The 16,054-nt window shown below is 27.2% G+C and overlaps 1 protein-coding gene and 2 non-coding genes across 3 annotated transcripts in view; 1 reads left to right on the top strand and 2 right to left on the bottom strand.

The window, feature by feature from the left end:
- The window catches only part of LOC129905515 (uncharacterized), a 32,989-nt gene that overhangs the window by 806 nt on the left and 16,129 nt on the right, over positions 1-16,054 (top strand). Inside the window, exon 3 of the mRNA XM_055980985.1 lies at positions 43-399. Within this exon, the coding sequence (XP_055836960.1) occupies positions 43-399 (357 nt within the window). The remainder of the gene's footprint in view (positions 1-42; positions 400-16,054) is intronic.
- Positions 5,245-5,318, bottom strand: Trnan-guu (transfer RNA asparagine (anticodon GUU)). Its single transcript has one exon. It is a non-coding gene; the product is annotated as a tRNA-Asn (tRNA).
- On the bottom strand, positions 6,612-6,685 carry Trnan-guu (transfer RNA asparagine (anticodon GUU)). Its single transcript has one exon. It is a non-coding gene; the product is annotated as a tRNA-Asn (tRNA).

Raw genomic sequence — 16,054 nt, 5'->3', positions numbered from 1 at the left:
TCTTTTGCAAATATTTAATTTCTATCTTGTCATTTCCAAAAGGGTATCAAGGTAAAAAACCAAGTCCACGTTCTAAGTTCAGTCTTTCGCAATGAACAAAAACAAAATGAAAAACTGCATCGACAGCTTCGTCATGCATCTCAGGACATTCAAACATTGCAATCATCAGTTGAGAATCTAACAACTTCTTTGATCAGTGCAAAGGCTGATTCGGCATTCTTTGAGCAACAGTTCCATGCTAAAGAACAGGAGAATGAATCTTTGAATAATATTATTGTGGAAACTAATAGTCAATTATTCAAGTCAATGACTCAAGTTCGTCATCTGCAAACAAGTTTGTCCTGTGAACAGCGGAGTGTCCAGCAGCTGGAAAATCAAAAGAACGAACTTTTAAATGAGGTGAGTGTGTTTGGTTTTGCTCCTTTTTTTTTCCTTTGAAAATATGAATCATTTATTAAAATAAAAGAATGCTTTCATACTATTTTTTTTTGTAAAAGGCGCTCTAAAGGTCATAGGTTATATCTTGTATGGCATAAAAAGTGGTTTCCCCGATTTATTATATAGGCGCACTTTGTTGTGGTGTATCCTGTTTTAAATACATTGCGTGTGAGTCACTTTGAAGTTAAGAAGTTTTCCAGGAATAGGGAGGAGAGCTTTGCTCAAATTGGAGGCTTTTATGTTTGATGTGATTAACGTTATCAGTAGAATGTAAGTGTGCGTACAAAATTAGTCATCAATTTTTCTTGTGAGATGAATGAAATTGGGAGTTGGAAGAAGAAATTTGATGATGTAAATAGGTGTGAGGTATAAAATTAAATTCCTGCGGAACTATTTTACAAGTTATTACTATTTAAAGGACTTTTCATTACATTTTCTGCTTAACTAGTTTTTTTGAACGGCATAAAAATTTAAATGAGAAAAGAGCAGCATTAAACCAAATTGTACAAAAAAGTTTGGTTGTATGTAAAGATTGTAAAAATGATAATTTTACGTTATAAACTTATACAAAAATTGAAAAATTATCTCATTTTACCCTTTTTTACCATATTTAATTATTTTCAAAAATACTTTCTTTTTCTTACTCTTTTGTAAAAAAATTTAACCTTTCAAATAAGCTATAGTAAGTTTTTGTATCTATGAACATTTTATGATGTAGGTACTACGCACATAGAGGATGAACATGGACAATCTAGGCGACCAAAAGTCAAAATATCAAAAAGGTAAAAACATCTGAAAAAACCCTAACACTTAAACTCCCGCGATTTCCTCTCCTGTATCGTTAGACCAAACTCGATAACCGCGTGTTGTCGTGCTCTTACAAAAGCTACAAATTGAAAGTAAAATTTTAAGTGCTTAAGATCATTTTTGGTGGAAAAAATCATGGATTCTGAAAGAACAGGTGAATAGTTAATCATTTTTTTTTTTATGAATTTGTATTTCTTTTTATGTAGTATGAATAGTTTTAAAACTACATCTGCTAGAAAAAAACTAATGGTATTTTCGAAATTAGCACTCTCCATTTAGTAAGAAATTATTAACAACGGTCTGGAAATTTTTGAGTGTTGGGCAATGTAATATATAGAGGTATACCCTTTTTTAGAGCCCCGCAATCCGGAAACATCTGGTCAACATGTTTTTTGCAATGCTTAGTTTTGAATGTTTGATTTATAAGAAAACTAGCTGACCCGGCGGACTTCGTTCCGCCATTTTTTGTATTTATTTTTAATTTTCGACTCTATAATTAGTTAACATTTTAAATGAAAAAGGGAATCAAAACTTGAAAAGTTCGTAAAATTAGTTTAAAAATAGCAAAGTGGCCTTTGTAAAATATGGCCTATGTTAAAAACGGCCAAAAAACTTGGGACAAAAAAACTTGTTTTTCCCATTATTCGGTCAAAAATCATTTTAAAATTTAAAAATTTGTAAATGCTTGCGCATGACTAAAGCCTATATTTCCTATAAGCTTGAGATTTTTTGGAGGCTTATAAAAATTACAAAAAAAATTAAAAACTACTCAAAAATGTCCCTAAAAAATAGTTGTTTTTCAAAAATTCAAATTTCAAAATCCAGGGCCTATGAAAAAAATCCGTATAAGACGCCTAAATTTTTTTCTTAGTATCTTTCCAATCGTGTAACTCAAGTTTCCGTAAAAAATTTGCCCTACCTTTAATAAGCCTTTTATCGAAGTTCTACCACATGTTTTCACTGCACAAAAACCTTCACAACTTAGTTTTGAAATTTTTTAGAATTTTTGCAATACCTTTTTCAACCTTACAATAAATTTATCTATCATTTAAAAAAAAAATCAACTCTCTACAACTTACCGTTTAGAAAATAGCCTCTATTTTCAATGTCGTGTTACCCCTATTTAACCTATAAAATCATTATTTTTTTAGCCTAAAACCTTCTACTCTTATTCCCCTTTGATTTAAAAAAAATAAGCAAAATAAGTTAGCCGATGTGGCCGGTTAGCGAACGTACAAAAAACGAAACTTTCATATATATAAAAAGCAAAAAAAAAACATGTAATTTTATTTTCTCACGCTTAAAATGTGTTATCAAATGAAAGGTAATATTATCAGGATGCTCAATAAAGATAAATCAAATTTTTATAAGCTCCAGATCAAAAGATGTAATATGTTGAAAAATAGAGTTTTATTTTACCGTTATTTCAAATTTGTCATTAAAAAATTAATTGAAACTTTGTACAAATTAATATAGTCTTGCCCATTATACATATATCTACACTGTAAATTTTATTCATTTATCTATTGAAGAAAAAAAGATAAAAATAAAAAACTGTTAAAAACGGACAAAAAACTTGGGACAAAAAAAAATTGTTTTTCCCGTTATTCGGTCAAAAATCATTTTATCAAAATTTTGTACATGCATGCGCATGATTGAAACCTATATTTCCTATAAGTTTGAGATTTTTTGCAGACTTTAAAAAATTCCAAAAAAATAAAAGACTACTCAAAAATGTCCCTAAAAATTAGGTTATTTTTCAAAATTTTTTATTTTAAAATACAGGGCTTATGAAAAAAATCCGTTTTAGACCCCTAATTTTTTTTTTTTTAATATCTTTCTCATGGTGTAACTCAAATTTCTGTGCAAAATTTTGCGTACCTCTAATTAGTCTTTTGTCGAAGGTCTATGACTGCAAAAAAACCTTCACAACTTGGTTTTGAATTTTTTTTGAATTTGTTCAATACCTTTTTTAACTATTGAATAAATTTGTCTATCATTTAAAAAAAAAGTCAGCTCTTTACGACTTACCGTTTAGAAAATAGCCTCTTTTTTTAATGTCGTGTTACCCCTATTTACCCTATAAAATCTTAAATTTTTTTTGCCTTAAACCTTCTCCTCTTATGCCTCGTTGATTTAAAAAAAAAATAAGAAAATAAGTCAGCCGGTGTGGCCGGTTAGCGAACGTACACAAAACCAAACTTTAATATATACATATAATAGATTTTGCTGTATATAAACTAAGCGGATTATTATTATTTAGTTTTTGTATAATTAGTATTATAACAAATGTAATCATGATTTTTTCTTTTTTTTTAGTGTTTGTCAAAAAAATTTGTCAATGAAAAAAAATTTTTTTTTAATTATTTCCAAAAAAAATTAAAAAAAAAAAAAAACATTTTTTATAACAAAACAACGGATTTTAGTAATTTGTGTATTTTCAAGCAAAAACAAGATCAAAAGATTTTGGTTGCCTAGATTATTGAAATACCTCTATGTGCTTCGTTGATTAGGTATACACCGCATGAAAAACAGTTATTTTAGAAACCGCTACAAAATATTCTAAGACAATTTTCTTTATATAATATATAAAAGAAAAAGGTCCGAAGTACTCAAAAAAAAGTTTATTTTTCATTTTCTAAAGGTAATATTTTAAAAACGGGAACACACCGAAAACCTTTAGAAAAATATATTTTTGTTTTTTTATAATTTTTATTATTAATGAAAGTGGTAAAATTCTATTTGGGGGTAAAAAAAAAAACCCAAAATTTAATTGCATTTTAAAATTTGACATTTAAATACTCTAAAATGCATTCAACTGAATTCCCTAAACATTTAGCTATAATTTTAAAAACTTAAAAACGCAAATCCTTAAAAATATTGTAACATTAAAAAATTGTTAAGAAATAGGTGAAGTTAAGTGAAGATCCACCTTCACTCCGACTCCGACATACAAAATAAATAATTTTGTAACAACATTTCAAAGAAATTGACATGGAATTCCCTATTATACATCAACTATCAACACCCCACAAGAAAAGAAAAGTATGTATGAACGTATACCTATACATCCTACATTCCTTTACTTAATTATGTCGATAATTCGATGAATTACCTAGATTTTAGTATGAAACTATTGTTCATTTCTTGTAACTTATGTCTTTGCAATAATGATAATCTTTAAAACACGAGGTGTATAGTACTTTTAGATTCAATTATATGTCATTTGTAATAAATTGATGAACTTGAAAATTTTCACCAATTTTTTCGTTCCAAATTTTCGATTATATAACAATTCAATAAAAATAAATTTTTTCTTGCAGATATCCATAACCGAAATGAAATGGAAAAAAGTTGAAGAACAGCATTTGATGGACATTTATCAAAAAGACGGAGAACTTGCAAAAGCTAATTCGGAAATCAAAATTCTCGAAACATTACTAATGGACTTGAAAGAGTTTGTTTCCCCTAAATTTTAAACATTATTTAAAAAAACAATTATCAAAATACAAATTCTAATATTTTCAGAAAAGAATTCCAAGTACGCGACTTAAAGAAATCCGATCTAAAACTTAAAAATGAAATCGAAACACTCAAAACGGAAGCAAGAATTTTAAAAGCTGAACTCAATAAATGCCTAAGTGCTCGCATGAAACGTTTTTGGAACAATTACATGGAACTCAATCACAATTCAGTTCAATTGATTCATATTGGAGCATTTTATCTGCTTCCAGCAATTCCACCTCCGAAATCTTTAAAGATGCCATTTTCAGTGAGCTTGGATAAAGTTATGAGTGTAATTCGATGGTAAAAATAAGTCACCTCAACCTACTTTTTTATTGAAATTGAAATTTTATTTGAATTTTTTGTTGACTTAAGCTGTTTTTATTTCTTTTATTTATAAACAAGACTTTTTAAAACTGATGCATTCTTTTCTGTTTGAGAGAATTCTATTTGTCTTGATACGAAAAATATGCGAATTGAATAAAAAAAGATAATCGCCCCCGGGTGGACTCGAACCACCAACCTTTCGGTTAACAGCCGAACGCGCTAACCAATTGCGCCACGGAGGCGTTGATGATATGGATGTTAAAAGGCTTTCTTATTACTGGACCAAAATACGAAATTATTATTTTTTTTTTTATAAAGTATTTATCTACCAGTACCATGAAGGTCATCGCCAAATTAGAGATAAGGGTAGATTAGGTACTTTTATACACATTTTTTTTAGCAAGAAAAATAGAAAAACTACAAAAAGTCTTCAAAGAACTAGGTATGTATAAGAATTATCGACCAATATTTCTAGAACACTTAGAAAAGGGATAAATTGTACATTCGCCCTTATGAATAGATAGATATCTACCTACCTAGATACGAAATTCAAAATGTATAGATAAGGGTGCAAAATATTTAGTTTCTAAGCAGTTTCTAAATTATAATAATTGTTTAAGTATTACACCTATTTTTAAAACTGAAAATATTTGCTTGAGAACGACTTATTGCATAGAACATTTGCTACGAACTTTCTAATTGAAAATAGAATTATCTTTCTCCCGTGCATTAAAAAAGAGCAATTTTATTCTTTTTAGAGCCAATTTTTCAATCTTCTAATAAACAGTCAGTTAACTGTTCGACGAATAAAGTTATTAGGCTCATAAACAGTCAGATAAAAACATTGAATTTTTCAATCAAGAATAATTTATTCTACAGAATAACAAAAAAAAATTGTCAAATTCAAAAATATTTAAAATTAAACGTCAATTTTATTCATGATTGTTTTTGTTTTCTTGTGTTCCACTGTATTTTTAAAAAATTTTTTTCAAAACAGCTTTGACAACTGACACAATATTTTTGTTGAGATTATTCCTTAGAATAATTTTTATTCGTCTCCGAAAGAAGCAGATAGTTTTATTCTTAGGAATAAGCTATATCTGCTTGTTGAAAAATTGAATTTTACCCTATCCTTAGGAATAAGTACTAACTGACTGTTTAACTGACTATTGAAAAATTGGCCCTTAATCTTGTTGACTGTGAGGCTTCTGAAGAATATTTGCCCATGATGATTGATGAAATTTTACTTCAATTAACTGTAATAATATTTATAAATTGAACAAACCTCAAACTAGAAAAATTGGTTCTTTTTTTATAAAAAAAAATCAGGGCTAAGTAGAATAAAAATTGTTGAAAGCTTCAAATTAAAAAAAAAATTAACAGAAGGGCGAAACAAAGAAGGAAAACACACTTTACAGAAAAAAAGGCTACCAAATTATAAAAGTTCTGAAAAACTTTACACAGAAACATGTCATTTTTTTAGTTCTAACCAATATTATTAATTTTCCTCATTTTGGGGAAACAAAAAAGATATCCGCCCCCGGGTGGACTCGAACCACCAACCTTTCGGTTAACAGCCGAACGCGCTAACCGATTGCGCCACGGAGGCGATGACAAATAATTGTCAAATGACATTTTAAAATTATCGTGTTTAGATTTTTCATAAAATATTTTTATTACTTTTAGGCTTAGTATTTACATAGTAGTACGGGTAAAATAGGCATTTAAAAAAAAAAATTGTTACACTCATGAAACTTGGCAAAAAGTACATAAAAAGTCTATAAAAAAAAGTTGGGTGTTTTTTCGCGGACAAGAGGGAGGGAGTGAAGGTCAAAAATATACTGAAAAAAATTGTTTGTCGAATATCATCAATGACACAATTTTTCAAGGTATTTATTGATGCTGAATTTAATGACATAAAAATAAAGTCAATACGATTGCTCTAAGAAAAGTTATTGCCGATTAAAAACAAGGGTGCTTGTTTTTTGACTTCAACAAGTAAAATATAACCGAAACCCATGTGAAAACATGCTACACTGATACAATTCAAGATGCAGGTTTTAGATAAAGCAGGGACAAAGGATTCATAAAGTTCTTAAAATTATTTTTGGTGAAAGAGTGTTTTTTTGATGGGTTAAGTTGTGTGTGAGGAAGGTATCATAACAGCTGACTTAAATTGTATTAATTTTTAAAACTTGGTGTAAATGTTTTGGTTGGTATAAGAATTAAGAATCTATAAAGTGTACAAAATTATCTTCAGTGAAAGGGTGTTTTTTTAAGAAATGATGAAATTCGGAATTAGTACCTCAAAAACTAGGAAAAAATTGTTACAAAATGAAAATTGGTAAAAATGTTTCATTTAAAACAGAAACCAAGAACCCGAACAGTCTTTACAAAAATTTTAGGTTAAAGGGTGTTTTTTGGGAAATAGGGAAAAATCCGCGATAAGTCCGATAAAATCAATGGTATAAATAGTACCCCTACGAAATTCATTAAATACCTATGTTCTCTTTCCCATGGGAATTACGAATAATGTAAGTCTATAAATGTTTTTATCTAAAAGGGTGATTTTTTAAGAGGTAAAGAAAATATGGGTATATTTGAAAAAGTTTGTAATACTCGAGTAATATTGGTGGTACCCTATTGAAATTTAGCAATTATGTTACTTTTAAGACAAGAAACAAGAATCTATAAAAATATCATTGTTAAAAGGGTGTTTTTTTGAGTGAAAACAAAAAAAGATGGGTCACCCTAATGAAATTTGGTAAAAACATTGATTTTGGGATAGAAAGCAAGAATAAAGAGTTTTCATAAAAAAAAATTTTTGGTGAAAGTTGTTTTTTTTTTCGAAGAGACAGTAAAATCTGCAATTGGTCCAAAAAAGCCAATGATTCATTTTATTTATTAATAAAGCACTGAGTGATGATAACGGCGATTTTAAAAATTTGATCAGTAAAATATCAGAGAACTTGAACATAATCATAGAACAAAATTAAAATTAAAATTAAAATTAAAATTAAAATTAAAATTAAAATTAAAATTAAAATTAAAATTAAAATTAAAATTAAAATTAAAATTAAAATTAAAATTAAAATTAAAATTAAAATTAAAATTAAAATTAAAATTAAAATTAAAATTAAAATTAAAATTAAAATTAAAATTAAAATTAAAATTAAAATTAAAATTAAAATTAAAATTAAAATTAAAATTAAAATTAAAATTAAAATTAAAATTAAAATTAAAATTAAAATTAAAATTAAAATTAAAATTAAAATTAAAATTAAAATTAAAATTAAAATTAAAATTAAAATTAAAATTAAAATTAAAATTAAAATTAAAATTAAAATTAAAATTAAAATTAAAATTAAAATTAAAATTAAAATTAAAATTAAAATTAAAATTAAAATTAAAATTAAAATTAAAATTAAAATTAAAATTAAAATTAAAATTAAAATTAAAATTAAAATTAAAATTAAAATTAAAATTAAAATTAAAATTAAAATTAAAATTAAAATTAAAATTAAAATTAAAATTAAAATTAAAATTAAAATTAAAATTAAAATTAAAATTAAAATTAAAATTAAAATTAAAATTAAAATTAAAATTAAAATTAAAATTAAAATTAAAATTAAAATTAAAATTAAAATTAAAATTAAAATTAAAATTAAAATTAAAATTAAAATTAAAATTAAAATTAAAATTAAAATTAAAATTAAAATTAAAATTAAAATTAAAATTAAAATTAAAATTAAAATTAAAATTAAAATTAAAATTAAAATTAAAATTAAAATTAAAATTAAAATTAAAATTAAAATTAAAATTAAAATTAAAATTAAAATTAAAATTAAAATTAAAATTAAAATTAAAATTAAAATTAAAATTAAAATTAAAATTAAAATTAAAATTAAAATTAAAATTAAAATTAAAATTAAAATTAAAATTAAAATTAAAATTAAAATTAAAATTAAAATTAAAATTAAAATTAAAATTAAAATTAAAATTAAAATTAAAATTAAAATTAAAATTAAAATTAAAATTAAAATTAAAATTAAAATTAAAATTAAAATTAAAATTAAAATTAAAATTAAAATTAAAATTAAAATTAAAATTAAAATTAAAATTAAAATTAAAATTAAAATTAAAATTAAAATTAAAATTAAAATTAAAATTAAAATTAAAATTAAAATTAAAATTAAAATTAAAATTAAACTAGTAGTCAGCTAATTTATCAATTTGTAATTAAATAAAATAAATTAACAAAATTAGTAAGTAAATAAGTGGAACATTCAGATGAATTTCTGTGACATTTGAGATTCCAACTTTTACTCTACTCTGAACATATTGTGGAATATAAAAAAATTAAATGTAAATTATTCACACACTTTGCTTAAATGTGCTACTCAAATTCAATTCCTACCACCAACCCTCTATTTCTTAAAATGGCACAACATTGCAGGTATGTATGTATATACCTAGCTCATACGTCGACTTGCACATAGCAACCAAGAAAAATATTTTTACCTCTGTGCTGTGGTCTGTGCTCTGTGGAACTGGATGTGGGCACAGCAATGAGTTCCAATTAGAAAATTGAATAGGAAATTGCTAGCGACATCTTCATTGAAAACCTTGAAACTATCAAATAAAGGTAAATATTTATGCTACGTTGAAGTGAAATCACGAAAGGTGGTGCTAAGTGTCCAAACAAATCCACAAACCTTACTTTAAACCAATAAAAAGTCTATATTTTTCATACAAATTTAATATTGACCATAATTCACAGTATTTTATTCAATGCAAAGTCAAAATATATACAAGTTTCAATTCACTATCCGATGGAAGTGTGTGTCTTCTGTTTGTGATGGCACGTAGCTGAACATTGATCGCTAGAAACCGTTTTTCAGTGTTTGCAGATCTGCTCAGTGGCATCCGTCACACTCCTGTTCGCCCAGTAATTCTCTGGTAGATTTATTGGGAATGTTACGCCGAACTCCCGATGCATGGCGGCGGGCCAAACGCTCGGTAGTAGGCAACGTTGTTTCCAATACACGTTGCCTACATGAGGTCAGCGACATTCCCAAGATTTGCCACTTTCAAAATTTCTTGGTTAAGTAAATTGTAGCTTAGCTTCGGATTTTCGTAAATTTGCTGTTCAGAACACTTCCATAACAGTGGCATTGCCGAGCAATTTGCCCATTTTTTTTTTTTTTTTTTTATTTTGAATTTTATTTTTTAGGAAGGAAGAAGGAAATATAGATTTCTGTGTTTAAGATAGGAAATATAATTGGACTCTAAAACATGTTAGCACAGCTTTTTTTACTTTGAGATTTGGTTTAAAAGTGTGTTAAAGTTGTCAATAAATACGATGCTCTTGTTATACTGGAAACTAAAATACCTAAGCAGTACTAAATGAAACTTTTTGACACAAATTTACTGAAGAATGATAGTTATTTTATCCAGCAATAAAAATAGACTAGTTCCTTAAAAGATGGAAGGCTTTTCATGAGCAGGTGATCTAGTAGTATTAGTATTTAAGTAGTATAATTGTATTTCAAGTAGATGGGAATTTGTCATTTTCAAAGTCTTATAAGTCTTTCACCTTCAAAGAAACGCGGCTTGTCATGATAATATTCCATCCAGTTTGATAGTGAGTCGGCTATTTTTTTTATTATTGGGCTTTATGTTCCGAAGTACACAGTTTTTATATAGCAGAACGTGGTTCGGTAGAAAAGTAATAAGAGCCAAAAATGCCACGGTGGGTACTGACAATATTATGGATAAAAAAATTAAAATCTTTAGATTTGTGAGATGTTCGAATTTCTATATTGCATCCCAAAGGAGAATGCCCAAAAATATATGGAGAAAAAACCCAGCATCGATACGAATGAGACCTATATGGCTTAAAAGGGTATTAATAGTAGATAACGAATATGAAAACTTTTTTTTCAAAAACCATCCCCGGAACTTTTGCAGGAAGGGTCAATTGTCTTGGTATTAGTTCCTTGAGCATCGAAAAATATCATGTGCCATAAGCTAGGGTTGATTTTTAAATGCCGCTATTAGCTTGTTTTTGGTTAAAATGCACATGGTAACAAAGGACCCACTAGAATTATGAGGAATGAGGATGTGGGTGGTAACATAAAATGATTGGTTTCTTGGATGGTTCTTTGATTTGGATTTATAAGAGTCGAAATTCTTGCAAAACCTTGTGAGGTAATCCCAAAATGAAGTGCATCAACAATGCCGTTTTTTAAACAAGAAACTTACATAGAAAAAAAACGTTACATCAAGATACAACAAAGTTAAGTTCAAGATGGTTTTATTGTTGCCTTCTGGCAAAAAAAAATGCACTTAAAAACGCATATTTTAAATGCTTATTGTGGTTAGATAGATCCGTCCAAGATACCAATCATTTTATGTTATCACCTACATCCGCATGAATCTAGTGGGTCCTTTGCCTATCATGTGCATTTTGACCAAAAACAAGCTAACAGCATCATTTAAAAATCAAATTTAGCTTATGATCTTAGGGCATGTAGCATCTCATGGAACTGAAACCAAGACAATCGGCCCTTCCTGAAAAAAGTTTTGGTTGAAAAAACACCTTATAGTTTGAAAATAAGAACCGTCGTCATAGCAAGTTCCGGGGATGGTTTTTTTTTAAAAGGAATTTTCATATTCGTTATCTACTATTGATACCCTTTCAAGCCATATATGTAGGTCTAATTCGTATCGATGCTGGGGTTTTTTTTGTTTGCATTCTCCTTTAATAAATGGATTTTTTTGATGTGCGAACTATTAGCCAATGCTGAACTTCAGTTGTCTTACGAAGTCTTTTTTGGTCTTGCTACTTTTTCGGTGGTTTTACGGTTTTCTGCGTATTTTATGAAATTAAAAAGGTTTTGGAAAATTTAACATTTATGTGGCATTGTATATGACTTTTCTTCATTTTCGCGAATATTTATTATAATCATCCTTTATGCTTCTTGTACATCAACTTTTCTTTTCATGTGTACCTAAAATCAACCCGTACAACTCCAAATTCCACACATTTTAAAGACCTGTTGTTTGTTTATTTCTCTTTGAACGAAAGCCTCTATTTTTTTTTTAATACAGTCAAATACGGAGAAAAAAGGGGTAAATCTTGGAATGAATGTTAGTAGATATTTTTTGTGCTCAATATCTTCCTTTTGCCATTCTATAACATATCTCAAAAGTCTAGAAAAATCTCATGGCCGCTTGTCGCGATTTCAAGGTCAAATCGCGAAATGGAGATTTTCAAAATTATAGCAAAAATAGGCTATGGTATTATATACACATATGATACATGCATTCAAGGTATTTTTTAATACTGATTCCAAAAAATCTAAAATCAAGACAATCTGACGTCTCTGGAAAAAGTTATACCTGTTTTTCATCTGTCAACTCATATTATTATAACAGTGGCAAACTTACTGCCGAAAAACCCTTAAAAGTTATGGTAGATGAACCAAATTTTGAATGAAGATTTTAGAATCCATCATTATTAAAAATGAAAACAATCCATTACAAAAAATATATGTACCTACGAAATAATGGTATTTTTTTATGGAGGGGCAAATTTTAGGATATGCACTAAAGAAGATTCTTGTTCATCTTAGAAATACAGTAGCGAGCAAAAAAAAAGCAAACAATAAAAACATTTGCATTTTTTTGACCGTCTAAAAACGCATATTAAGGTAGACTTTTGACCAAATAATGTTTTTGGAGTAAAATATTGAACAAATTGACTCTGTTTAATGAAAATAAAACAGTTTCATTATGCCAAATTTGGCAACTTAGTTCTTGTTCAAAACTGTTTAAAACTTTTTCGTTTGCATTTTTTTTGCTCGCTACTGTAAGTGCTAATAGGCTAATTTTTTCATTTTAATCTTTGTTTGGATATTCTTTAACTACCCTCAAAAATCTTAAAAAAATCTCTTGGTTTTCTTGGTTTGAAGATAAGGTGCAGGTTTGAAAAAATTTAAAAACTACTCTTCAGATATTTGTGTCAGATCAACATGAATAAGGTACATTACTTTTCAGGGATGGTCATATTGATTTGTTTGTGGGTTTTGTTGGAATCAGCGTTAAAAAATACCTTGAAATGATATGGGTTATGTTTGTATACATATAAGAACCTAAGCACCTAACTTAGTTTAACCTGAAAAATTAGAACTTGCGGACATGAGATATTTTTAGATTTTTGACATAAATTATAGAATATCCAAATAAACATAGAAACCAAAAAATTAGCGTATGAGCACTAATTCCAAGATTGTACCTGGATGTTTTTTAGTGCACATCCCAAAATTTCCCCTTTTCTCAAAAAATACCATTTTGTCATAGATATGAATGTTTTTTTAAAACCTTCATGCGAAATTTGGTTCCGCTACCATAACTTTTAAGGGTTTTTCGGTAGTAAATTAGCAACTGTTATAATAATATGGGTTGACAGATGAAAAACAGGTATAACTTTTTTCAGAGACGTCAGATTGCCTTGATTTTAGATTTTTTGGAATCAGCATTAAAAAAATACCGTGAAATCATGTATCATATGTGTATATAATACCATAGCCTATTTTTGCTAATTTTGAAAATCTCCATTTCGCGATTTGACCTTGAAATCGCGACAAGCGGACATGAGATTTTTCTAGACTTTTGAGATATGTTATAGAATGACAAAAGGAAGATATTGAGCAAAAAAAAATTCTACTAACATTCATTCCGAGGTTAAACCCTTATTTGACTGGATTATTTGTTTTTTTTTTGCTCTGAAAAACCAACTCAATCCAATATTGTGGGATGATTTCTCATTCGTTTGAAATCGAACTACAAATTCGAGTTGGAATTTTTTTTTTTTTGCTCACTTTCATATGACAAAGCGTAAGATGTGATCTAACCAACATGGTTAACAAAACTGCTCCTATTTTTTTTATTAATGCAGCAATTACTGGGCCTTTTCCAATCTTTTATCTTATTTGAACTTATACATCAGTGCAAGCCAAAAATAACCCTATTTGATAGAAGATTGCATTAATATCATTTCAAACTTACTAATTTAAATTTGTATAATCATTCCCTAAACCCAGCTTGAATTCAATAATAAATTAAAGCTTAACCTTAGTGGGAAAAGTGTGCTTGAAAAATTAATCAAACAAAAATGAAACAAAAAACTTAAAGTGTCATCTGTTTGACAATCAAATCACGTTCATCTGGCTACTTAGTATTCACAAAGCAATAATTGGCTCTTTAACTGATTTGACGTTGGCATTTGAATTCCTAAGTGATGTGAGTTATTCTATAGTTTATTTGTTATGTCTATGAAAAGAGCTTTAGGTGAATCATATCAAAATGAAAGCTAAACCTGACATGAAGTCGTAATTAAACTAAATTAACATCTTTAAACATAAAGATCTTTAGCATAAAATAAACAAAGCACACATTTTTTCAAGATTCTTCTATCGACGACGCGACGACGACACCTTCTATTGATTTTAATCTTAAAAAAGCATTATCAAAAAGATGATTTATAAAACTTAAAATGATGTTGTAGGTAGAAGTTCTTTATCTATTTAATACTGCTCGACCTTCATAACCATTTCCAGGGCTTTTCTTGATATTTGAATAACTTAAAATCAAGTTATAAACTTTTGAGAGCATTTTGGGAAGCTCAAGTTGGTTCTTAATTCTTACCTTGTTTTCAAAGGTTAAATCTTATTTAACTTCATAAAACAGCTTGACAATATGGTCATTTTATTTCGTAAACAAATTTTGTTATACAAATAAACACTCAATCAAAATTACACGAAATTAAAAAAGATAATAAATTAATGTTAATTGCAAAGTAAAACGATTAACAACTTTCCCCATTCGTATTCAAAATAAGCAACTAGTTCAAATTAAATTAAACATACAAAATGTCTCTCTGATGTGTTACAAAAGATTTGAAAACGTAAAAACAACATAAATAATGTATAGATCCATCTTATTCGACCAACAAAAAAAACAAAAATCATAAAAAGTTAAATGTTTTGATGGACAAGTTGTCACAAATGTGTCACCAATATTTTATTTTATTTTTTCTCATTCGTGTTTACGAATAAATTAATGCCAAAAAATCGTGCTAAACCTTGTTTGATTTTTTTTTACATCTAATTTTTTTGCAGAAAAAAAACCTATACTTAAAAGGAAAACCACTAACAATACATTAATGTTTCATAATCAATTTGCATGCTATATAACACTTTCGAAAAACCTCGTAAATTATGCAAACTTATTAAAAACATATTTGAACCATAGCAATATTGTTGTTTTTGGTTATTAAAAAGAAAACATTATAATTGTTATTAACAATTTTTTTTTTCGTTAGTCCATTTGAAATAGACAAAAAAGTGGGTGCGTGTGTTTGAGGTACTCCGCCTACCTCCTGAGGGCTATTTTGGTTATATTGGATGAAATATTGTTTGAAATTTTAAACAAAATAATAAGGTATACCAGGGGGGATTCAGGGGTGTATCTACATTAAAGAACAACTTGACCTTATCTTATCTTAGATTATCCGAAAGTATAAACATATTTTTAGAGCTCTTATTTTCTTATTATTTTTTAGTATTAATTCTTAAGCTAATAATAATTTGGACATTTTTCGAATCAAATTTTCATAAATAGTTTGATCATTTTGACTTTATAATTGTTTCTAGACTACTTCTTTTATAAAAATTAATTAAAAGTTGTTCTTTCGTTTACCTTATTCAACAGTTTGTAGCTCATTTGTAGGCATTTTTTTATTTCAATTTGAAGTTGAATAAATGCACTTCCGGTTCCTTGTACCAAAGTTTAAAAATAACTTTCTTGAACTTTTTTTAAACAAAACTTTAAATAGTTTAAAAAGGACTTCAAGCTACTATAAAATTAGGATTTCAGCAAAAAATTATGCTACAGTTAAAAAACACTTTTAAAA

The sequence above is a fragment of the Episyrphus balteatus genome, chromosome 1, assembly GCF_945859705.1.
Source record: "Episyrphus balteatus chromosome 1, idEpiBalt1.1, whole genome shotgun sequence".
Taxonomy (NCBI): Eukaryota; Metazoa; Arthropoda; class Insecta; order Diptera; family Syrphidae; genus Episyrphus; species Episyrphus balteatus.
The sequence above is the reverse complement of the archived record's forward strand: the minus strand, read 5'-3'. Positions and strand labels throughout refer to the sequence as shown.